Source organism: Oryx dammah, unplaced genomic scaffold (genome assembly GCF_014754425.2).
Source record: "Oryx dammah isolate SB20612 unplaced genomic scaffold, SCBI_Odam_1.1 HiC_scaffold_2, whole genome shotgun sequence".
NCBI classification, from domain to species: Eukaryota; Metazoa; Chordata; class Mammalia; order Artiodactyla; family Bovidae; genus Oryx; species Oryx dammah.
Genome location: NW_024070186.1, coordinates 46,525,695 through 46,551,049, shown reverse-complemented (window position 1 = coordinate 46,551,049; position 25,355 = coordinate 46,525,695). Strand labels below are relative to the sequence as shown.

Sequence of the window (25,355 nt, the reverse complement as noted above, 5' to 3'; positions counted from 1 at the left end):
GTATAATTATTCTGGTTAGTTCTCTACTTTATTTATTTTGTTACTGTTTGTCTCTCTCATTAGAATGTAAGCTTCAGAGGAAAGGAATGTTTCAGATTCACCACTGTATCCCCAGGGTACAGAGTACCTGGCATATAGTAAATGCTCAACAAATAATTGTTAGTTAACCGAATTACCCAAAGCAAGTTATTCATCCACCCCACAGATACTTATTGAGTGGATACATGTACCAGATTTTGAGGATATAATAAAAGACAAGGCAGACAAAATGTGAAGGAAACCCTGGACAAGGAAAAAAAAAAGACAGTGCTTATATCTAGGAGTAATCCTGTGATAATACAATAACTTATTGGTCTGCAAGCACATATTAATTTTTATTATGTGACAGACATTATGTCAGTATATTTGGTGCCACTAAACAAAGGAATATCTTGCCTGCTTTTTGATAGACTAAAGTATAGAGAATAAAGAAAGAAAAAGAGCAAGAGGGAAAAAAGAGGGGTGGGGAAGAGAGGAAAAGAAGAGGAGAAAATAGTCCAGTGACGTCTCTATTCTCAGAAAACTTAAAGAAATTATCTTTAACACTTATAATAGAAGATAAGGTTAGAGTCATACTAAATTTAAAAAAAAGAAAGAAAACAGCAAATTTGGTATGCTATTTCAAAGCAAACAATGCCCTAAGAAAGCTCTATATTTATTCTAATAATGTTAATCCTGAAAACATTCATGAAACTGCCATCTTCAAATTGCTGCAAGAGATAGTTTATTAAGCATACAAAAAAAGAGAAAACATTTTACTTTATTTTTAATCCCCAATGATATTTCCCAGATTGATTTCCCATCATTCTCCTGGAACTTGCTTTCACTGGACCTATTGAGATTGTTTTAAAAATCAAATTCATTCCTAAAGGTCAAAGAGTCATCATACTGAGGATATTCTAAAACATGCACACTTAAGCCAATCCTCAGAAAAGAGTTCCAGAAATGTTTGAACAAAGACAGAATCTTCTCAATGACCACAATGAAGGAGACAGAATTCATCTGGATAAACAGCTAGATCTAATTAATCTGACATCACTGGAAGTGGGGTATTCTGTACCTTCCATATACATAGAGTATATAGCTGATTTTAATCTTTCTGATGCAGTCATCATTATGGCCATCAATTATTAACCCATACTATAAACACGGGCTTCCGTAGTGGCTCAGCAGAAAAGAATCCGCCTGCAATGGAGGAGACGTGTGTTCAATCCCTGGGGTGGGAAGATCCCCTGGAGGAGGGCCTGGCAACCCACTCCAGTATTCTTGCCTGGAGAATCCCATGGACAGAGGAGACTGGTGGGCTATAGTCCATAGGGTCGCAAAGAGTTGGATGTGACTGAAGTGACTGGGCACGATAGCACACACGAGCTATAAACAAAGGGGCACTCAAGATTACTGGTATGTGTAGGGGTGCTTGTCTCTGTTGCATATTGGGCCAAACTGCAATGCTTTTAAAGATATTTATTTGCACTTAGTTTTTCTTTCTTCTTATGCATGGTCAGTCTTTCAGCTGCCATCACTTCTTGTTACTATTAGTAAGTCTGGCTCTTGCAAATTTCCTGCTTATAAAATTGCTGCTTCTAATATGTACTGGGATTAACCACGACAAAATTGTGAAATGGCAGAAGTGAGGGCGGGATGAAGACTCTTAGAACTACAAGACGCAACACCTTAGCAAGAGGCATGTTACTGGTGTAGCAGGGTGGAGGAATAAGTGGTGGGTGGCAATAAGCTCCGCAATTGTTCATCTGACTCAACCAAAGAGAAGTAAATGAATATTATCTCAGGGGAGACAAGAGATAAACCTTGTTCCTCTGTGAACTAGACAGAACTCTGACTAGCCTGGAGTAGACAGAGATACAATCCAGGGAATAGTGTTGGTGAGAAAGTTCGGAGACAATGAACCTAATTCTAAGGTGCCTGCTATCCATTTCCGTGGCCTCACTCCCAAACTCCACCTCTGGGAGCAAACAGTTGCCCTCAGAAAGAACGAAAACAAGATTATAAATCTTCTAAATAGAAAGCAGTCAAATACTCATAAAATAAAATGAATAAAACACAGAAAAAATGAAAAACAAATATCTAATTATGCCTTCTGTACACAGAGAATAATACAAGACAAAAATTCTTATCCTCATGAAACTTGTATTCTTATGGAATATGTAAATGGCATAATACCTCCCATTAAAGACTCCTAGATTTAATAAAAGCCAACAAAACCCCTAGCATTATGCTATAAACCAATATGAATTCAAAACAAAAGGAAAACCCCTAACATTATGCTATATACCAATATGGATTTAAAACAAAAGGATTCAAATAATAAAAGATATTATCAGGCAAATGAAAATTGAAGGAAAGCACGGTTGAGATATTAAGTACAGATAAGTAAAGACAAAATAACTGAATAAAAATATCTAGGATGGTTGGAGGAATATGCTTCTTAGTATCTTTGATATTAACTCAATACCAGAAGTATCTGTGTTTTGGGGGAGTCTTCAATACGAGGTGTTGACAAATAACAAAGAGAGAAGAAAAGTAGGATCTTATAAAGGAAAAAGTGATAAAGAGATGTTTTTCTGTTGGAAGATGACAGAATTCAAAAATTGCTGGCCAAAGTGAAATTCAGTAGTGTAAGTACCACACATGATCTCTTCGATTTAACAAAAATCTAACACCAAATGCCATGTGGGTTCCATTCTACTTGCACTAACTCAGTGAAGTTAAGCAAGTCCTTTAACCAGTTTGGGGTTCAGTTTAATCACCTGTAAAATGGGGTGGTAGGATGACCTTTCACATGAAATGTATCTTTAATTTTGGATTCACTGTTATCAAAATATATAGGACCCTGATGCTTTAAATATATATGGATTACTAACTTAAACATAAAATATATTTGAAGAAATTATTCTTGACTGTACCTTTCACTTTTCAGTGTTACAACTTCTTCCTTTGTCTGATTCAGAAGAGTTTTGGTTATTTCCAGTTCATTTTCTGCAAGATTAATTCTTCTTTTTAAGTCATCTTCTTGCCCTTCTTTTGCAGTCAGTTCTTCCTGTAAAGTTTTATATATTTGTTGACAAGTCATTAAAGAGTCTTCTTTTTCTTTAAGCAATCTGGTGTGCCTAAAATGGAATAAGGAAAAAAACCCCAACCAATATGCATTTAATACTATATTTTTATGTTTATCAAAAATATATAAACATCTCATTTAAAAATAAGAGTATAACTTTAATTTTTAAAATAAGAATGCTAAATAAATAGATAGTTCTGTGATTTAAAAAATTTCCTATCTAGGCAGAGGCAAAAATCATTGAACAGCTTCAATACATTATAAACTAGGGTTAGGTATTTTTTATACAAGCAATACTATAAAAAAAGTTATGTGCATTTTAAATATTATCTAAAATATGGTTTCAAATTCAATTATTAAAAACATTAAATAAAAAATTTGCAATGTGTACCGTGAGTCAGAAATAACAGATTCAAACTTCAGTTTTCTAAGTTCTCTTTGACACTCATCAGCTTCATTAGATTTATTCCTAAAATAATACAAAATAGGTTCAAATATTTTATTTCAACACAGTTAAAGTGAAAACGTTTTCCCTTTTGTTAAGATATATTTTTCCTTTATTACTTTTCTTATCTTTATATTCTACTTATTGTTACATACACAGATTTCCTTAAAATTAGAATACATATTCAAAAGGTTTCTGTTTGCCAAAAATACCTTAATCTGTTAGTCCAACTATATGTGTTTTTCTATATCATTACTTTATTTATCCATTAAAAATTTCTTAGTATCTTTATATTACCATTTCTTTAAAGAAATAAATATTCAGTCCATTTCTGTACTGGCCAAGTAATCTCCTATCAGGCAGATCTGCATTTAAATAAAATGTCTAAATTTTAGACAACATTAAAAGAGGAGAGAAAACAAAACCCCCTATGTGCAAGTGACCAAAAGCAGGATGATTCTGGAGGAAAGCTGATACTTCCAATGAGGTGACAGCACAGGATCAGGTTTTTGTTTTTAAATGATGTTAAGCCTGAGGGCAGGCCCCAAACTGCACCATACAAGAGAATCAAATTTCTAATAGAAAACTCACAGTCATCTGGCTTGAAGAACTACAGGACAGTGTTTGAGGACAACCACAGCTGCTGGGAGGTAAAGAGTGAACCCTGAATGGGAGTGACCCAGAGAGAGGGAATCCCAAATACTGCTTATAAACGGTCTACACGTCTGGTTGAGCCTGAACTACAGGTGACCTGGGGAAGACTCCAAGCAGCCTAATTAAAGATGAAAGAACTGAACTGAGAGTTTAGCTGTTGCCATAGAAACAGAGTTGTGGTTTTAGGCCAACCAAATTAATTGCCTATTTAAAGCCACACAATTCCTTCCCCACCACCTAATCAACAGTATTTGGAGAAATATAACAGAATCTAAAATTTCTGTAACATAACATTCATGAAGTTTACAGTAAATTTTTTAAAATTACTCAACATAAAAAGAAACAGAAAAGCAGGACCTATTCTAAAGAGAAAAGACTGTTAAAAGGGACTGACTCTGAGATGACCCAGATATTGAAATTAGCACTGTTATAATTCTGCTTGAAGACGTAAAGGAAAATCTACTCTAGTTCTTGACAAGATTACAAAATCTCAGCAGAGAAATAAAAACCATTAAAAACAACAAAATGAGTTAGGGAGTCTGAGATGGACATGTACACACTGCTATATATAAATGGATAACCAACAAGAGCCTACTGAATAGCACAGGGAACTCTGTTCAATATTTTATGGCAGCCTGGATGAGAGGGGAGTTTAGGGGAGAATAGATACATGTATATGTTTGGCTGAGTTGCTCTGCTATGGACTTTAAAACTATCATAACATTGTTAGTTGACTATACTTCAATGTACAATAAAAAGTTAAATGAAAAAAAATTAAAAATAAAAAGAATGAAATGGAAATTCTAAAACAAAATAAATATTTGTCTTGATCTTATATGATTGGGTTTGTAACAATATTCAAAAAGTTAACATATTAAGAAAGATTAATATTCTAGTTTGTATAGGCTCATTAATAATTTATTATATGAATATACTTTAAAATAGCTTTATAAGTAATTTTAATAAGTTTATGAATGTACAAAGAAATATGTTAGATTATTGATGGGTTTGCCCTGCTTGCAGAGTAACTTTAATTCCTAATATACAATGAACATGAACAGCATTCATTTATTTTTATTCATTTATTTTCTTTTCTACTGTAAAATATGATAAAATTGTAAGCTGCAGAAAATTATGTAAACAATTTATATAATGAATTATTATGAAGAAACTCTAATTACTACCATCCAGATAAAACAATAAAATCTCATCAGCTAGCCTAGAAGCTTCATACCCTCAACTCGATCATAGTCAACTCCCTCTCCCCTAAATTGATCATTCTCATGAATTTTATGGTAATCACTTTGATTTTCTTTGGAGTTGTATTGCCCAAGTTTTATCCCTAAGCACTATACTTTAATTCTTTTTCTTTTTATAAAAAAAATTTTAGAACATGTTTCTTTCACTATCTACTTTTTGTAAAATAGCTTATTTAAGTATTATCAGTTCAGTTCAGTTCAGTCACTCAGTCGTGTCCAACTCTTTGTGACCCCAGGAATCGCAGCATGCCAGGCCTCCCTGTCCATCACCAACTCCCAGAGTTCACTCAGATTCACGTCCATTGACTCAGTGATGCTATCCAGCCATCTCATTCTCAGTCGTCCCCTTCTCCTCCTGCCCCCAACCCTTCCCAGCATCAGAGTCTTTTCCAATGACTCAACTCTTCACATGAGGTGGCCAAAGTACTGGAGTTTCAGCTTTAGCATCATTCCTTCCAAAGAAATCCCAAGGCTGATCTCCTTCAGAACGGACTGGTTGGATCCCCTTGCAGTCCAAGGGACTCTCAAGAGTCTTCTCCAACACCACAGTTCAAAAGCATCAATTCTTCGGCGCTCAGCCTTCTTCACAGTCCAACTCTCACATCCATACATGACTACTGGAAAAACCATAGCCTTGACTAGATGGACCTTAATCGGCAAATAATGTCTCTGCTTTTGAATATGCTATCTAGGTTGATCATAATTTTTCTTCCAAGGAGCAAGGGTCTTTTAATTTCATGGCTGCAGTCACCATCTGCAGTGATTTTGGAGCCCAAAAAAGTAAAGTCTGACACTGTTTGCATTGTTTCCCCATCTATTTCCCATGAAGTGATGGGACCAGATGCCATGATCTTCGTTTTCTGAATGTTGAGCTCCAAGCCAACTTTTTCACTCTCCTCTTTCACTTTCATCAAAAGGCTTTTTAGTTCCTCTTCACTTTCTGCCATAAGGGTGGTGTCATCTGCATATCTGAGGTTATTGATATTTCTCCCAGAAATCTTGATTCCAGCTTGTGTTTCTTCCAGTCCAGCGTTTCTCATGATGTACTCTGCATAGAAGTTAAATAAGCAGGGTGACAATATACAGCCTTGACGTACTCCTTTTCCTATTTGGAACCAGTCTGTTGTTCCATGTCCAGTTCTAATTGTTGCTTCCTGACCTAACATACAATTGTTGTATTGTTGTTCAGTCACTCAGCCATGTCGGACTCATTTTGACCCCATGAACTACAGCACGCCAAGTCTTTCCTGTCCTTCACCGTCTCCCAGAGCTTGCTCAAACTCACGTCCATTGAGTTGGTGATGCCATCTATTCGTCTCATCCTCTGTCATCCTCTTCTCCTCCTGCCTTCAGTCTTTCCCAGAATCAGGGTCTCTTCCAATGAGTTGGCTCTTAGGATCAGGCGGTCAAAGTATTGGAGCTTCAGCATCAGATAAGTCCTTCCAATGAATATTCAGAATTGATTTCCTTTAGAACTGACTGGTTTGATCTCCTTGCAATCCAAGGGACTCTCAAGAGTCTTTTCAAACACCACAGTTCAAAAGCATCAATTCTTTGGCACTCAGCCTTCTTTATGGTCCAACTCTCACATCCATACATGACTACTGGAAAAATTATAGCTTGGACTAGACAGACTTTTGTTGGCAAAGTAATGTCTCTGCTTTTTAATATACTGTCTAGGTTTGTCATAGCTTTTCTTCCAAGGAGCAAATGTCTTTTAATTTCATGGCTACAGTCACCATCTGCAGTGATTTTGGAGCCCAAGAAAATAAAATCTCTATTTCCATTGTTTCCCCATCTATTTGCCATGGAGTGATGGGACTAGATGCCATGATCTTAGTTTTTTGAATGTTGAGTTTTAAGCCAGCTTTTTCACTCTCCTCTTTCACTTTCATCAAGAGGCTCTTTATACTGCCTTGATGTACTCCTTTCCTAATTTGGAACCAGTCCATTGTTCCATGTCCAGTTCTAACTGTTGCTTCCTTACTTGCATACATATTTCTCAGGAGACAGGTCAGGTGGTCTGGTATTCCCATCTGTTTAAGAATTTTCCCGTTTGTTGTGATCTACACAGCCAAAGGCTTTAGTGTAGTCCATGAAGCAGATGTTTTCCTAGAATTCTCTTGCCTTTTCTATGATCCAACAAATGTTGGCAATTTGATTCCTGGTTCCTCTGCCTTTTCTAAATCCCGCTTGATCATCTGGAAGCTCTTGGTTCACATACTGTTGAAGCCTAGCTTGGAGAATTTTGAGCATTACTTTGCTAGCATGTGAAATAAGTACAATTGTGCGGTAGTTTGAACATTCTTTGGCACTGCCCTTCTTTGGGATTGGAATGAAAACTGACTTTCTCCAGTCCTGTGGCCACTGCTGAGTTTTTCAAATTTGCTGGCATATTAAGTGCAGCACTTTCACAGCATCATCTTTTAGGATTTGAAATAGCTCAGCTAGAGTTCCATCACCTCCACTAGCTTTGTTCATAGTGATGTTTCCTTAGGTCAGCTTGACTTCTCACTCCAAGATGTCTGACTGTAGTTGAGTGATCATAGAACACTCAATAACATAACATACGATGCTGTGCTGTGCTTAGTTGTTCAATCATGTCCAAATCTTTGTGACCCCATGGACTGTAGCCTGCCAAGCTCCTCTGTCCATAGGATTCTTCAGGCAAAAATACTGGAGTCAGTTGCCATGCCCTCCTCCAGGGAATCTTCCCAACCCAAGGATCAAGCTCAAGTCAACTACATTGCAGGTGGATTCTTTACCAGCTGAGCCACCAGGGAAGCCCAAGAATACTGGAGTGGGTAGCCTATCCCTTCTCCAGGGTATCTTCCTGATCCAGGAATTGAATAGGGGTCTCCTGCATTGCAGGTGGATTCTTTAACAGCTGAGCTACCAGAGAAGCCCCTAACATACAATAAACTCACACAATTTGAAAGATTTGACATATGTATAAAAACTATCTCTAAAATCAAGTAGCACTTAAGCATACTTAGAGCCTAGATACTGGTTTCTAATACCATTCCCACTCAAAGGAACCAGGACTGCTCAGAGAAGCAGCTGATTCCAAGGCTGGGGCAGAGTAGGTATTCCTGAAACAGTTTGTTATAATGAAAGTAACGAAGTACTTATAAAAGATGATGCGATTGTGTTCCAGCATTGTAAGAATCAGCTTGAAGGGGCCCCCACTAGCTAACTTGTGTGCCAAAGTAATTAAATACAGTAATGACCGGTGAATCATTGAACAAAATAAAGTTCAAGAATCCATACCAATAATTGATAAATAATGGGAAGAAGGGAGGCTCTTATTTAAAGTAGAATGAAGAGGGCTCATTAATAAATGAGGAGGGAGATCTGGAGTTGGAAAAATCATCTAACAACAAACAACTGGATAAGGACTGGATGAGGCAAAAATCATCGATGGATTCTGCATTTATGGATAAATGTTGATGAAAATCAGAGCATGTGTATGTATTTAAAGCATCTCTTATAGACTGTTTACTGGTTAAAACAGAACAACAACCTTCAGCAATAACCCTCAGTGAAAGAACTAAGCTCTACTTTGACCAGATGATCAAAATTAACATCACCAGTGAGAAGCAGATGCTCATGTGATGCCCTGAGAAGCGCTTGTGCTCACCTATGTGAGCTGGCTGAGAGTACATAGCCTTAATCCAATCAAGAGAAAAATACAAAATGGAAAATTTTTTATTTAAAAAAAGTATGAAGGGTTCTGCATTCTTCAAAAATGTCCATGTCATAAAAAGATATAGCCATTTGAAAACTAAGTGTATTATGCAATGACATGGGAAAATATCCAGGATATATTACTAAGTGAAAATATGTTTAAAATATGCATTACTTTGAAAAATGGACTACAAGGATATATCAAAATATAAAGACAATGTTTGTTTTGTGAGTATTTCTGTATTTCCCAAGTTTTACTCATTTACTTTGAAATCAAACAAAAATGTTCTTTTTAGAAATGTTGTGAGACTCAGAAGCCCTAACCACAACTTTCACTCTATGTTCAGACTCATACACTTTTCTGAAACTAGAGGCAGGGAGAGCAGAACTATTTTAGGTGGTTATTTTACTATGTGGACAATTAATTTTGGCTGCAATTTGGAAAAAAGCTCCCTGGGGAACTCTCTTCACTATGGTCATCTCCCACCCCCATGCCACTCTTTCTATGGTCTGCCCTTCACTGCCCTATTGTTATCTTCACCTTCATTAGAATGGGAGGAATTGGAAGGAATAGAAAGAATGCCTACATCTCTTTAAACACACATTCCTTCTTTTACTCTCAATAAATGGTGTTAATCCTTTTTCTTCAACTACTTTGAATAAGCCTAAGGAAAGGCCCCTGCTGCTCCTGCCAATCAAAGCAAAGGAAATAAGATAGAATAATTGGATATTTTCCCCTAATTTGAAAGGCAAGGGTCTTACGTTCCATTTGTTTATGTGAAATAGCTATTCTTAAACTGCTTTCTTGATATTTCCACTTTGCTGTCCAAAAAGCATCTCAAATCTAACAGATCAAAAACATTGTTTTCTAATTTCCTCACTGCCATATCTATTTCTTTTACAGATTCCCTCACTTCAATAAATGGCACCAACACATAATGATACTAATAGTAACACCTTACATATCTCACACTACCCTAAAACCAGCCCTTTTTCAGCCCTTGTTACAGTAGAGGAAACTGAGAACAGAGGTAAGTAATATGCCCAAGGTGACATAACCGCTAAGTAGTACTGCTAGGATTTGAACCCCAGCAGTCTCCATCTGGCTTCTAGGCTGTTAGTCACTGTATTCTATTGCCTCTAAACTGTCTACCCAGATGCTGAAAAGCCCCAAACCTCATTCTTTATTATTTCTTTTCCAGTCCTCTTGCTCTCCAACCATATCCACTCCATCAGTAAATCCTGTTAGATTGATCCCTGGCCTCTATTTCTTTCCAGCTCCACGTTAGCCCGACACTAAACCAGTCACTGCTTACTTGCATGAATGCACAGCCTCCCACCTCATCTCCCTGATCATTCTTGCATATCTATTTCAGTCCATTTCCCATGTAATAGCCATGCCAACCTTTTAAAACAAATCAGATCAATTCACTCTCTTGCCAACCCCCCTCCCCCCACAATAGTTTCCCTCTGCAAAAATCCAAAATCCTCACTAGACTTTGGACATACTGGTATATTCATTTCTTATTGCTGCTGTAAATTACCATAAATGTAGGGGTTTCAGTTCCATTCAGTCATTCAGTCATGTCTGACTCTTTGTGACCCCATGAACTGCAGCACACATGGCCTCCCTGTCCATCACCAACTCCCAGAGTTTACCCAAACCCATGTCCATTGCGTCGATGATGCCATTCAACCATCTCATCCTCTATAATTCCCTTCTCCTCTTGCCCTCAGTCTTTCCCAGAATCAGGGTCTTTTCAAATGAGTCAGCTCTCCACATAGGTGGCCGAAGTATTGGAGTTTCAGTCTCAGCATCAGACCTTCCAATGAACACCCAGGACTGGTCTCCTTTAGGATGGACTGGTTGGATCTCCTTGCAGTCCAAGGGACTCTCAAGAGCCTTCTCCAACACCACAGTTCAAAAGCGTCAATTCTTCAGTGCTCAGCTTTCTTTATAGTCCAACTCTCACATCTATACATGACCACTGGAAAAACAGCCTTGACTAGATGGACCTTTGTTGGCCAAGTAATGTCTCTGCTTTTGAATATGCTATCTAGGTTGGTCATAACTTTTCTTCCAAGGAGTAAGCGTCTTTTAATTTCATGGCTGCAATCACCATCTGCAGTGATTTTGGAGCCCAGAAAAATAAAGTCAGCCACTGTTTCCACTGTTTCCCCATCTATTTGCCATGAAGTGATGGGACCAGGTGCCATGATCTTCGTTTTCTGAATGTTGAGCTTTAAGCCAACTTTTTGATTGTTCATTTTCACTTTCATCAAGAGGCTCTTTAGTTCTTCTTCACTTTCAGCCATAAGGGTGGTGTCATCTGCATATCTGAGGTTATTGATATTTCTCCTGGCAATCTTGATTCTAGCTTGTGCTTCCTCCAGCCCAGCATTTCTCATGATGTACTCTGCTTATAAGTTAAATAAGTAAGGTGACAACATACAGCCTCGACATACTCCTTTTCCTATTTGGAACCAGTCTATTGTTCCATGTCCAGTTCTAACTGTTGCTTCCTGACCTGCATATAGGTTTCTCAAGAGGCAGGTCAGGTGGTCTGGTATTCCCATCTCTCTCAGAATTTTCCACAGTTTATTGTGATCTACACAGTCAAAGGCTTTGGCAGTCAATAAAGCAGAAATAGATGTTTTTCTAGAACTCTCTTGCTTTTTTCATGATCCAGCGCATGTTGGCAATTTGATCTCTGGTTCCTCTGCCTTTTCTAAAACCAGCTTGAACATCAGGGAGTTCATGGTTCATGTATTGCTGAAGCCTGGCTTGGAGAATTTTGAGCATTACTTTACTAGTGTGTGAGATGAGTGCAATTGTGCAGTAGTTTGAGCATTCTTTGGCATTGCCTTTCTTTGGGACTGGAATGAAAACTGACTTTCCAGTCCTGTGGCCACTGCTGAGTTTTCCAAATTTGCTGGCATATTGAGTGTGGCACTTTCACAGCATCATCCTTTAGGATTTGAAATACCTCCACTCGAATTCCGTCACCTCCACTAGCTTTGTTCGTAGTGATGCTTTTTAAGGCCCACCTGACATCACATTCCAGGATGTCCGGCTTTAGGTGAGTGTGAGTGATCACACCTTCATGATTCTTGCCACCTCTTCTTAATATCTTCTGCTTCTGTTAGGTCCATACCATTTCTGACCTTTATTGAGCCCATCTTTGCATAAAATGCTCCCTTGGTAGCTCTAATTTAATAACCCAAATTTATTGTCTTATATTTCTAAGGTAAGAAGTCCTAAAATCAAGATGTCATGAGGGCTCTGTTCCTCCTGGCAGCTCCAGGGGGGAATCTATTTCCTTGCCTTTTCTAGCTTCTAGAGATGACACGAATTCCTTGGCTTTTAGTCCCTTCTTCCATCTTCAAATCACGTCACTCTAACCTTTGCTTCCATCTTCACACTCACTTCTGTGACTGTGACTCTCTTGCCTTCATCTTATAAGTGAAGTGAAAGCGTTAGTCACTCAGTTGTGTCCAACTCTTTGCAACCCCATGGACTGTAGCCCACCAGAATCCATGGAAGTGTCCAGGCAAGAATGCCAGAGTCAGTAGCTATTCCCTTTCCCTCTCCAGGGGATCTTCCCAACCCAGGAATGGAAACATGGGTCTCATGCACTTTAGGTGGATTCTTTACTGTCTGAGCCACCAGGGAACTCATAAGGACTTTTGCTACTACAACACTGAGCCTGACTGAATAATCCAAGATAATTTGCCTAGCTCTAAATCTTCAATTTAATCACACGTGCAAAATCCCTTTTGTCACATGGAGTAATGTACTCACAGATTTCAGGGGCCAGAACATTTAAATCTTTGGAAGCCAGTATTCTGTCAACCACAACTGGCTTTCATGTTTCTTTTACTTGTAAAACTCACTCCCAAGAATTTTTTATCTTTAATCTCTCTGCTTCCAGATGTTACCTTGTTAGCTCTGTAGCTCCTTTCTATTACTCAGATCTTAACTCAAACGCCATCTGCTCAGGGATACCACTCTATCAAAAGCATACAACTCTTCCCCACACTCACATTGTTTTATGCCTGTTTTATATTTTTGTAGCACTTAATATTACCTGAAATTACCTATTGTAGCTTGTCAATGTTGTTACCCCTTTATCTAGTGCTTGCATGCAAAATATGGCTCATAACAGCCTCTCAATGAGCATTTTGTATTGAATAGGTAAATCAAGGAAATCTAGCCACTTAAATCCAGGATCATGGATCTATACTCTGACACAGGTTTGCCACCAGGCCACCTGCTTGCTAGAGAAAATATTCTCATGAATGATGAGAGAGGCAAGAGGAAAATCAGTACAGTTCAGTCGCTCAGTTGTATCCAACTCTTTGTGACCCCATGGACTGCAACACACCAGTCGTCCAGTCCATTATCAACTCCCAGAGTTTACCCTAACTCAAGTCTATTGAGTCGGTGATGCCATCCAACCATCTCATCCTGGGTCATCCCCTTCTCATCCTGCCCTCAATCTTTCCCAGAATCAGGGTCTTTTCAAATGAGTCAGCTCTTAGCATCAGGTGACTGAAGTATTGAAGTTTCAGCTTCAACATCAGTCCTTCCAATGAACATCCAGGAATTATCTCCCTTAGGATGGACTGGTTGGATCTCCTTGCAGTCCAAGGGACTCTCAAGAATCTTCTCCAACACCACAGTTCAAAAGCATCAATTTTTCAGCACTCAGCTTTCTTTACAATCCAACACTCACATCCATACATGACTACTGGAAAAACCATAGTCTTGACTAGATGGACCTTTGTTGGCAAAGTAATGTCTCTGCTTTTGAATATACTGTCTAGGTTGGTCATAACTTTTCTTCCAAGGAGTAAACGTCTTTTAATTTCATGGCTGCAATCACCATCTGCAGTGATTTTGGAGCCCAGAAAAATAAAGTCAGCCACTGTTTCCACTGTTTCCCCATCTATTTGCCATGAAGTGATGGGACCGGGTGCCATGATCTTCGTTTTCTGAATGTTGAGCTTTCAGCCAACTTTTTCACTCTCCTCTTTCACTTTCATCAAGAGGCTCTTTAGTTCTTCTTCACTTTCTGCCATAAGGGTGGTGTCATCTGCATATCTGAAGTTATTGTTATTTCTCCCGGTAATCTTGATTCCAGCTTGTGCTCCCTCCAGCCCAGCATTTCTCATGATGTACTCTGCATATAAGTTAAATAAGCAGGTTGACAATATACAGCCTTGACGTACTCCTTTTCCTATTTGGAACCAGTCTGTTGTTCCATGTCCAGTTCTAACTGTTGCTTCCTGGCCTGCATACAGATTTCTCAAGAGGCAGGTCAGGTGGTCTGGTATTCCCATCTCTTTCAGAATTTTCCACAGTATATTGTGATCCACACAGTCAAAGGCTTTGGCATAGTCAATAAAACAGAAATAGATGTTTTTCTAGAACTCTCTTGCTTTTTCTATGATCCAGCGGATGTTGGCAATTTGATCTCTGGTTCCTCTGCCTTTTCTAAAACCAGCTTGAACATCAGGAAGTTCACGGTTCACGTATTGCTGAAGCCTGGCTTGGAGAATTTTGAGCATTACTTTACTAGTGTGTGAGATGAGTACAATTGTGCAGTAGTTTGAGCATTCTTTGGCATTGCCTTTCTTTGGAATTGGAATGAAAACTGACCTTTTCCAGTCCTGTGGTCACTGCTGAGTTTTCCAAGTTTGTTGGCATATTGAGTGAAGCACTTTCACAGCTTCATCTTTCAGGATTTGAAATAGCTCAACTGGAATTCCATCACCTCCACTAGCTTTGTTTGTAGTGATTCTTCCTAAGGCCCACTTGACTTCACAATCCAGGATATCTGGCTCTAGGTGAGTGATCACACCATCGTGATTATCTGGGTCATGAAGCTGTTTTTTGTACATTTCTTCTGTGTATTCTTGCCACTTCTTCTTAATATCTTCTGCTTCTGTTAGGTCCATATCATTTCTGTCCTTTGTCGAGCCCATCTTTGCATGAAATGTTTCCTTGGTAGCTCTAATTTTCTTGGAGAGATCTCTAGTCTTTCCCATTCTATTGTTTTCCTCTAATTCTTTGCACTGATCACTGAGGAAGGCTTTCTTATCTCTCCTTGCTATTCTTTGGAACTCTGCACTCAAATGCGTATATCTTTCCTTTTCTCCATCCCTTGTTTTACCAATTCCAATTTGCCTTGATTCATGGACCTAACATTCCAGGTTCTTCTGCAATATTGCTCTTTACAGCATTGGACCTTGCTTCTATCAGCAGTCACATCCACAACTGGGTATTGTTTTTGCTTTGGCTCCATCCCTTCATTCTTTCTGGAGTTATTTCTCCACTGATCTCCAGTAGCATATTGGACACCTACTGACCTGGAGAGTTCCTTTCAGTGTCCTACCATTTTGCCTTTTCATACTGTTCATGGTGTTCTCAAAGCAAGAATACTGAAGTGGTTTGCCATTCCCTTCTCCAGTGAACCACATTCTGTCAGACCTCTCCACCATGACCCGTATGTCTTGGGTGGCCCCACACGGCATGGCTTAATTTCACTGAGTTAGACAAGGCTGTGGTCCATGTGATCAGATTGGCTAGTTTTCTGTGATTATGGATTCAGTGTGTCTGCCCCTGATGCCCTCCTGCAACAGGTGGCTGCTAATAAAATTAAAGTATAAGTAGGTTACAAAGGTCCTCAAATTAGAAAGCATATTTTATATAACCATTTTAGACATATTCACCAGTAACTGATAAAATCTTTTTAAGTGATAAGTCATTTTAAGTGAATTTTGTTCTTTTCATTACATATGTGAAAACGAATACATTCACACTGTAAGCTATTTAAGCAATATAGAGTAAAACATATATAGAAAGTAAAACAAGAGTCTCTGCATACCCCTGAGTCTCACCCCAGAAGAAACTGTTGCAATTCTACCAATTATTTATTCAATGAATTTGAATCCATATATATTTTATGTACCTTCATATACATTTTTTAACAAGAGTAGAATCATTTTTCTATTCATATTTTTGATTTCTAAAATTCCTAATAGCTTTTTTTGTAACAGGCTGTTATTCTTTCATGGTTACAATGCTGGATGTACTTTGAAGGATATTGGATTTTCCAGGCAAGAGTATTGGAGTGGGTTGCCATTGCCTTTTCCATCTTATCCTATATCAGTTCAGTTCAGTTGCTCAGTCGTGTCTGACTCTTTGCGACCCCATGAACCACAGCACACCAGGCCTCCCTGTCCATCACCAACTCCCGGAGTTCACTCAAACTCATGTCCATCGAGTCAGTGATGCCATCCAGCCATCTCATCCTCGGTTGTCCCCTTCTCCTCCTCTCCCCAATCCCTCCCAGCATCAGAGTCTTTTCCAAATGAGTCAACTCTTCGCATGATGTGGCCAAAGTATTGGAATTTCAGCTTTAGCATCAGTCCTTCCAATGAACACTCAGGACTGATCTGCTTTAGAATGGACTGGTTGGATCTCCTTGCAGTCCAAGGGACTCTCAAGAGTCTTCTCCAACACCACAGTTCAAAAGCATCAATTCTTCAGCACTCAGCTCTCTTCACAGTCCAACTCTCACATCCATACACAATCACTGGAAAAACCATAGCCTTGACTAGACGGACTTTTGTTAGCAAAGTAATTTCTCTGCTTTTGAATATGCTATCTAGGTTGGTCATAACTTTCCTTCCAAGGAGTAAGCATCTTTTAATTTCATGGCTGCAATCACCATCTGCAGTGATTTTGGAGCCCCCCAAAATAAAGTCAGCTGCTGTTTCCACTGTTTCCCCATCTATTTCCCATGAAGTGATAGGACCAGATGCCATGATCTTAGTTTTCTGAATGTTGAGCTTTAAGCCAAATTTTTCACTCTCCTCTTTCTATATATAAAACAAAAGTGTATTTCCTAGTTCTCTATATATACATATATAGTTAAAACTAATAAAGTTGCATTTAACAGCATCTGTACTTTTTATTACTTTAGGGAGGTCTTCCCTAAATTAATCTAGATGTGACACGAAATTTGTAGAAAATGTCATTACTTTTCAGAGCATCACTAACACTCTACTTCTTTAGTAAACATTACTGGTTACCTTCTGGACATGTACTATAGCTTTCTTCACTTCCATCAGAGCCCCATTATCATCTGTTCTCAGGACAAATTCTGCTTGACCTAACTCTCATAGTCCTGTTGCCCTTGCCAGTGATTCATTTAGGAGAGGGTTGTAAAGAGTTCTAGCCAAGAGATGTAATGAGAGGGCTATTTGGCGGCTTCTGGGAAATTTTTATCTCACTTCTAAGGAGACTCCAGAAAAACAGGCCCTTCTGGCCCCTGGGGTGGTTATATTTGGATGTGGTACCTGGACCTGCAGCCATTTCATGATGTTAGGAGACTTAGCCTTGGGGTGAAGCCAGTGCTTAGGGCAGCAGAAGGGAGACAGAAAGAACATCAAGATCCTTAGTGATGTTGTTGAGTGGGTGGATTGACTAAAATTGAAACCCCTCTGCCTCTGTTACTTATAGCTCAAAGAATCCTAAGTGATAAAATCTTTATTTTCAAATATGTAACAAGTTCTTCTAAACCTTGGAAAATATTTCCTTATACATCTTAGGAAAAAAAGAACCTCAACTCATCCATTTAAAAAGTACCTTTTCTCATAAATAAAAATCCACAAAATCTATATCCAAACATTTACAAATCTTTAAACAAAACAATTATATTAAGTTGGATAGGTGAAACTCATTCCTGTACCCCCCTACCCCCCACACACATAAAGAATAGGATTTTAATTTTTTTTAAAGATTGAATTTCATAGCACCTTCCAAATTTTGGAAGTTCAAACAGGTTTGAGAATGTAGAGCAAATCTCAAATTTATTAAGAAATTGTATGTCTGAAATTTTTAGTGGGTTATTTTGACATCAAACTGAATTTATCATAAAACAATGGTCAAGTTGAAAATTTGGTTTTAACCTATTAATAAAATAGTATTTAAATACTACTGGAGACTTACTGAGCTCTGAGTACCTTAAGCTGTCCCAGACTCTGATCCCAAACACCCAAATTACTCAACTTCATCCTAGTAGCGAAGGAGCATAGACAGAGTAGAGATGGAAGAGGGAGGTTTGGGCAGCACAGAGAAAGGTCTCTAGCAGTTGGGACCATTTAAGTGGCTCTATCTTTTGTAACTCACCTTTTCTAAAAGTGGTTACTTTGCTCACTGTCTAATTTTAAGAAGTTCTCTTTGCAGGATATAAAATCAACACACAGAAATCCTTTGCATTCCTATACACTAATAATGAGAAAATAGAAAGAGAAATTAAGGAAATAATTCCATTTACCATTGCAACGAAAAGAATAAAATATTTAGGAATATATCTACCTAAAGAAGCAAAAGACCTATATATAGAAAACTATAAAACACTAGTGAAAGAAATCAAAGAGGACACTAATAGATGGAGAAATATACCATGTTCATTGATTGGAAGAATCAATATAGTGAAAATGAGTATACTACCCAAAGCAATATACAGATTCAATGCAATCCCTATCAAGCTACCAATGGTATTTTTCACAGAGCTAGAACAAATAATTTCACAATTTGTATGGAAATACAAAAAACCTCTAATAGCCAAAGCAATCTTGAGAAAGAAGACTGGAACTGGAGGAATCACCCTCACTGACTTCAGGCTCTACTACAAAGCCACAGTCACCAAGACAGTATGGTACTGGCACAAAGACACAAACATAGATCAATGGCACAAAACAGAAAGCCCAGAGATAAATCCACACACCTATATACACCTTATCTTTGACAAAGGAGGCAAGAATATACAACGGAGAAAAGACAATCTCTTTAACAAGTGGTGCTGGGAAAACTGGTCAACCACTTGTAAAAGGATGAAACTAGAACACTTTCTAACACCATACACAAAAATAAACTCAAAATGGATTAAAGATCTAAACGTAAGACCAGAAGCTATAAAACTCCTAGAGGAGAACATAGGCAAAACGCTCTCTGACATAAATCACAGCAGGATCCTCTATGACCCACCTCCCAGAATATTGGAAATAAAAGCAAAAATAAACAAATGGGATCTAATTAAAATTAAAAGCTTCTGCACAACAAAGGAAACTATAAGCAAGGTGAAAAGACAGGCTTCAGAGTGGGAGAAAATAATAGCAAATGAAGCAACTGACAAAGAATTAATCTCAAAAATATACAAGTAACTCCTGCAGCTCAATTCCAGGATAAACGACCCAATCAAAAAATGGGCCAAAAAATTAAATAGACATTTCTCCAAAGAAGACATACAGATGGCTAACAAACACATGAAAAGATGCTCAACATCACTCATTATCAGAGAAATGCAAATCAAAACCACAATGAGGTACCATTTCACGCCAGTCACAATGGCTGCAATCCAAAAGTCTACAAGCAATAAATGCTGGAGAGGGTGTGGAGAAAACGGAACCCTCTTATACTGTTGGTGGGAATGCAAACTAGTACAGCCACAACAGTGTGGAGATTCCTTAAAAAACTGGAAATAGAACTGCCAGACGACCCAACAATCCCACTGCTGGACATACACACCGAGGAAACCAGAATTGAAAGAGACACGTGTACCCCAATGTTCATTGCAGCACTGTTTATAATAGCCAGGACATGGAAGCAACCTAGACGTCCATCAGCAGACGAATGGATAAGAAAGCTGTGGTACATATACACAATGGAGTCTTACTCAGCCATTAAAAAGAATACATTTGAATCAGTTCTAATGAGGTGGATGAAACTGGAGCCTATTATACAGAGTGAAGTAAGCCAGAAAGAAAAACACCAATACAGTGTACTAATGCATATATATCAAATTTAGAAAGATGGTACTGATAACCCTGTATGCAAGAAAGCAAAAGAGACACAGATGTATAGAACAGTATTTTGGACTCCGTGGGAGAGGGTGGGGGTGGGATGATTTGGGAGAATGTCATTGAAACATGTATAATATCATATGTGAAACGAATCGCCAGTCCAGGCTCGATGCATGATATAGGATGCTTGGGGCTGGTGCACTGGGATGACCCAGAGGGATGGTATGGAGAGGGAGGTAGGAGGGGAGTTCAGGATGGAGAACACGTGTACACCTGTGGCAGATTCATGTTGATGTATGGCAAAACCAATACAATATTGTAAAGTAATTAGCCTCCAATTAAAATAAATAAATTTATATTAAAAAATAAAATAAAAATAAATAACAGTAGAGAGAGAAAAAAAAGAAGTTCTCATATAGGAAGAACCAGGTTTGTTATAAACTGAAACAACAGCATCACCATTTTTGCAATTGTATAGTGACTTCCTCCAGGTAATTCATTTGATTGACTTTAGTGATGTAGTATTCCCTTCCTCCAACTTCAGTCTCCTTTGACTCTTATCATTTCTCAGCACTCATATTATAAATTATATTAAAAATTAACTAACAAAAAATATCACAAGGCATGTATTAATATTAAATGGGTTGTGGCCAGACTTGGCAGCCCTCCAGATCAGACATTCATGTGGTCAGTACCCTCTTCCCTGATGTTACTAGAGGGTAGAAACTAATGATTCCACCCTTTGATGTTACTAGAGGGTGGAAACTAATGATTTTTTACTGGCAATTCCCATCTTGTTTCTCTTTTTCATGTTTCTTCTCATCAGAAAGTTCCACGCTGGGCCCAGTGAGTCATGCTAGTACCACTTGTCCTCTCATTCCTTCAACCGCAGCCATCATACACAGAGAATTGAACTATTATTTACTGCAATATTGACCACAGTGTTGTAAATCATGAATATTTGGTTTTGACTTTTGAAAATAAATTATTTTGCTGCAAATAGTCAAAGAATACATTAATTTGATAGAGTATTTTTTAAATTTGTTCTTCCTTGTTAGGAATTTTGTTGAACACATTTTTCTTAGGAGTAGTTCAAGGTCAACACAACATTCAGTTGCTAAGCATTCTAAATATTTATATTTCTTATGAGGCTCATCCTTCTAAAATATAGGAACTGAAAACCAAAGCTACCAGATCATATACCACAAAGTAAAAAATTTACTTACATTTCAAAGATTATATAAATTCTTTTTATAATTATAGATGTACTATATTTATACTACGGGCTTCCCTGATGGCTCAGCTGTAAAGAATCTGCCTGCAATGCAGGAGAAGTAGGAAATGTGGGTTCAATCCCTAGGTTGGGAAGATTCCCTGGATGAGGAAATTGCAACTCACTCCAGTTTTGTCTGAAAATCCCATGGACAAAGGAGCCTGGCAGGCTACAGTCCAAAGTGTCGGAAAGAGTTGAACATGACTGAGCAATTGAACACAAATATTTATACTATAATATTTGAAATTTCTGAAATAAAATCATTTTAAAAAGAAATATTGTTCTGGATATTTCACAAAGGCATTGTCTTATCATTTGTTTTCTAATATTTTCTTTCTCACTTATGTAATGCACAAGCACTCCAGAATTTCAAAGATACTCAATGGCACCCCACTCCAGTACTCTTGCCTAGAAAATCCCATGGACAGAGGAGCCTAGTAGGCTTCAGTCCATGGGGTCGCTAAGAGTCGAGACTGAGCGACTTCACTTTCACTTTTCACTTTCATGCATTGGAGAAGGAAATGGCAACCCACTCTAGTGTTCTTGCCTGGAGAATCCCAGGGACGGGGGAGCCTGGTGGGCTGCCGTCTATGGGGTCGCACAGAGTCGGATACGACTGAAGCGACTTAGCAGCAGTACCAACTGTCTTTTTGAATCTAAAATTGATAGTTTTAAGAAACAACTTCAATGTTGTTTCTTCTGGACAGATAATAAATAGATGAAAAGAGAAAAATTCAGAGAATATTAAGTTGCTACATTTGAATAAACAGGGAAAACTTTAATACTTTCCCTGGACATGTACAGGTCCTTCAATATAAGCCATAAAAGTGAGAAAAATAGCAGTAGACCATACCCACACAACCAAATTACTGTCTCAGGTCACAGAGAATACATGAGGGTCTTTCTAAATTCTTGTAGGTTGTTCAATATTCACCATCTTACTTGAGCTTTTCTTTGTAGTTGTCCATCTCAGTCACTGCCTTCTGAAGTTTTAGCCCAAGTGCTTCTACTTGATACTGTAAATCTGGAATGACATAATGTATCCTTCTGATTAGTATATTTTAAGTGTCCAGATATTTTTATAGAAAAAAAAAACAAACACATTCTTCTAGAGTTGCCAGTCAGCTCCTGAAGAATAATGCAGTTGTTTATTCCATTTTTACTTGGATTACCATACTCATCTGTACTCTGAAACTTAACAGAATTACTGGGTTTTGATAGACTCCATTTATTAGCCTCTTTCTGCCCCTAACATCATGCTAATTTTCTAACAGCTAATTGGCTAAATTTTACTGTTTTCAAAGGCAATTTATGTTGCAGCATACATATGAATTTTTGATCATGTGACTCACTTCTGAAACACTTGACTGTCTAAGCTCACTCTTGCAATCTGGAACTGAGAAGTATTGCTGAGGCCTCTCAGTAAGAACCAAAATATATAAACCATGTGCAAGGCTTCTGGTAAAGAATCTGTTAACTCTGGGCAGCATCTAATAGGCATTTTAATGACTTTCAAAGCCAAGAAAATACAAGCAGGAAATTGGCTTCCATAGAGTCTTGAATTGGGGAATTCAAGTAATGTTTGAGGAAGATTATTCAGGTAGCCACATCTCACATGTATGGATACAGAACTGAAACTAGAGCAGAAAGAACACAGGGCTTGAATGACCTGAGTCCCACCAATAGTCTGTGTGTATGGACTAAGGCCTGAACCCTACACTCAATAACAGCTCTTGGTATTCTTTTTGGATATGGGGTGGAAAACAAATTTACATGGGTGGACTAAATGATTTCTATGAAGAAAATAATTTTAAAAACACTGGAATTTATAAAATTTTTGTTACATCTATTCAGGTGTTTTAATCACGTATTTTAATAATAAACTTTAAAATCTTTATGCACCCATGTTGTTATTCAGTCACCCAGTCATGTCTGACTCTTTGAGACCCCATGAACTGCAGCACACCAGACCCCCCTGTCTTTCACCATCTTCCGAAGTTTGCCCAAGTTCATGTCCATTGCATCGGTGATGCCATCCAGCCATCTTATCCTTTGACACCCTCTTCTCTTTCTGCTTTCAGTCTTTCCCAGCATCAGGGACTTTTCCAGTGAATCAGCTGTTCATATCAGGTGACCAAAATACTGGGGCTTCAGCTTCAGCATCAATCCATGAGTAGTCAGGATTTTTTTTCCCTTCAGATTGACTGGTTTGATCTCCTTGCTGTCCAAGGGACTCTCAGGAGTCTTCTCCAGTTCGAAGGCATCAATTCTTTGGCACTCTGCCTTCTTTATGGTTCAGCTCTCACATCCAAATGTGACCACTGGGAAGACTATAGCTTTGACTATATGGACCTTTGTCAGCAGGGTAATGTCTCTGCTTTTCAGCACACTGTCTAGGTTTGTCATCGCTTTCCTGTGTGATTTCATGGCTGCAGTCACTATCTGCACTGATTTTAGAGCCCAAGAAGAAATCTGTCACTACTTCCTCCTTTTCCCTTATGTTTGCCATGAAGTAATGGAACCAGATACCATGATCTTAGTTGTTTTAATATTTAGTTTTAAGCTGGCTCTTTCACTCTCCTCCTTCACCCTCATCAAGAGGCTCTTTAGTTCCTCTTTGCTTTCCCGTTAAGAGTGGTATCATCCACATATCTGAGGTTGTTGATGTTTCTCCTGCCTATCTTGAATCTAGCTTATGCATCTATACAAATATATAACATTTCTATATGTATCTTTAATCTGCCTTCTTAACTTTGTTTTATGAAGATGAGCCAGTTCCTTAAATCAGAAAATAAATTCACTCTAAACAAATGTTTTAATTAGAATTCACTATGTATTGGTATAAATTTTAATGTTTATCCAGCATGTTCACATATGTTAATATTATCCCTCAAACTGCCACATAAATGCAAATAGCCCCATTTTTCAGATAATGAAAAATGAGATCTCTGATTATCTTGCTTAGTGTCTTACAGTGAGTAAATGCTTTAGCTAGCAGTCAAACTGACAGGATTTTAAACTTGGGTACAGGATTTATTTGAGTACAGCTCCTTATTTAAATAAATAATTCAACATGGACTCGATAGATAGTATTTGTGTGGTATATCTTTTCCACTTACCAAGTGATATCATTATATGAGAGAAAAGATAAAATAACATACACATAGAGTTTAGTTTTGAGTGTAATCTTTTGAAACAAGGCAATCTCTAAAGAATATACATAATGTGTTACTTTATTATTAAAAACATGTGGGCTTACAGAGGGTTCTATTCACACAGGCACAGCTAAAACATTTCTGCCCATCCTCTGAAGAATAAGGAGGAAAGTTGACATTTGTTGATGGTATACTGTTCCAGGTGCTGTGCAGGATGCTCTCTCCTATATCATTTAATTCATAGTCACAACTATCATGAAAAACAGATATACATTTTATTTTTACCAGAAAGTTCTAAGAATCAGAGTAATTAACTAACATAAAAAGTCACAGAGCTATTTAGAAGTGATCCTGTGATTCAACTAAGGTTGGCCTCATCCCAAAGTCTTGATCTTTCTCTCTTACATGGACCATCAAAAATATAAGCTTCAAGGTGATATGACATTTGTCCATGAAAATGTGGTCAGTATGGCCATATATTTGTTTAGCATATCCTAGAATCTTTAAGGTAAATGAAAAATATTATTTATTACTACATAAAATAGGTGCTAAATTAGTGTAATGTCCAATTCCAAGAGGTGATTTGGATTTTAATTTTTGAAAGTTTAAAAGTTAATATAATTGATGAAAGTCATTAAGACAAATACAGTATCATTGTGACTGCCTACAGTACTGATGTGTCTAACTCTTCATGACCCCATGGACTACAGCTTGCCAGGCTCTTCTGTCCATGGAATTCTCCAGGCAAGAATACTGGAGTGGGTTGCCATTCCCTTCTCCAGGAGATCTTCCTTACTCAGGGACCAAATGCAAGTCTCCTGCATTGCAGACAAATTCTTTACCATCTGAGACACCAGCGAAGTCTATTAAATGTCCCTTGATGCTTTTGTCA

The 25,355-nt window shown here is 38.0% G+C and overlaps 1 protein-coding gene across 1 annotated transcript in view; it reads right to left on the bottom strand.

Annotated features, from left to right (window-relative positions):
• Positions 1 to 25,355, bottom strand: part of LEKR1 (leucine, glutamate and lysine rich 1) — a 227,900-nt gene that overhangs the window by 70,201 nt on the left and 132,344 nt on the right. The window contains exons 7-9 of the mRNA XM_040265281.1: positions 22,251 to 22,332; positions 3,507 to 3,584; positions 2,964 to 3,167 (exon numbers count right to left, since the gene is read on the bottom strand). Of these exons, the coding sequence (XP_040121215.1) occupies positions 2,964 to 3,167; positions 3,507 to 3,584; positions 22,251 to 22,332 (364 nt within the window). The remainder of the gene's footprint in view (positions 1 to 2,963; positions 3,168 to 3,506; positions 3,585 to 22,250; positions 22,333 to 25,355) is intronic.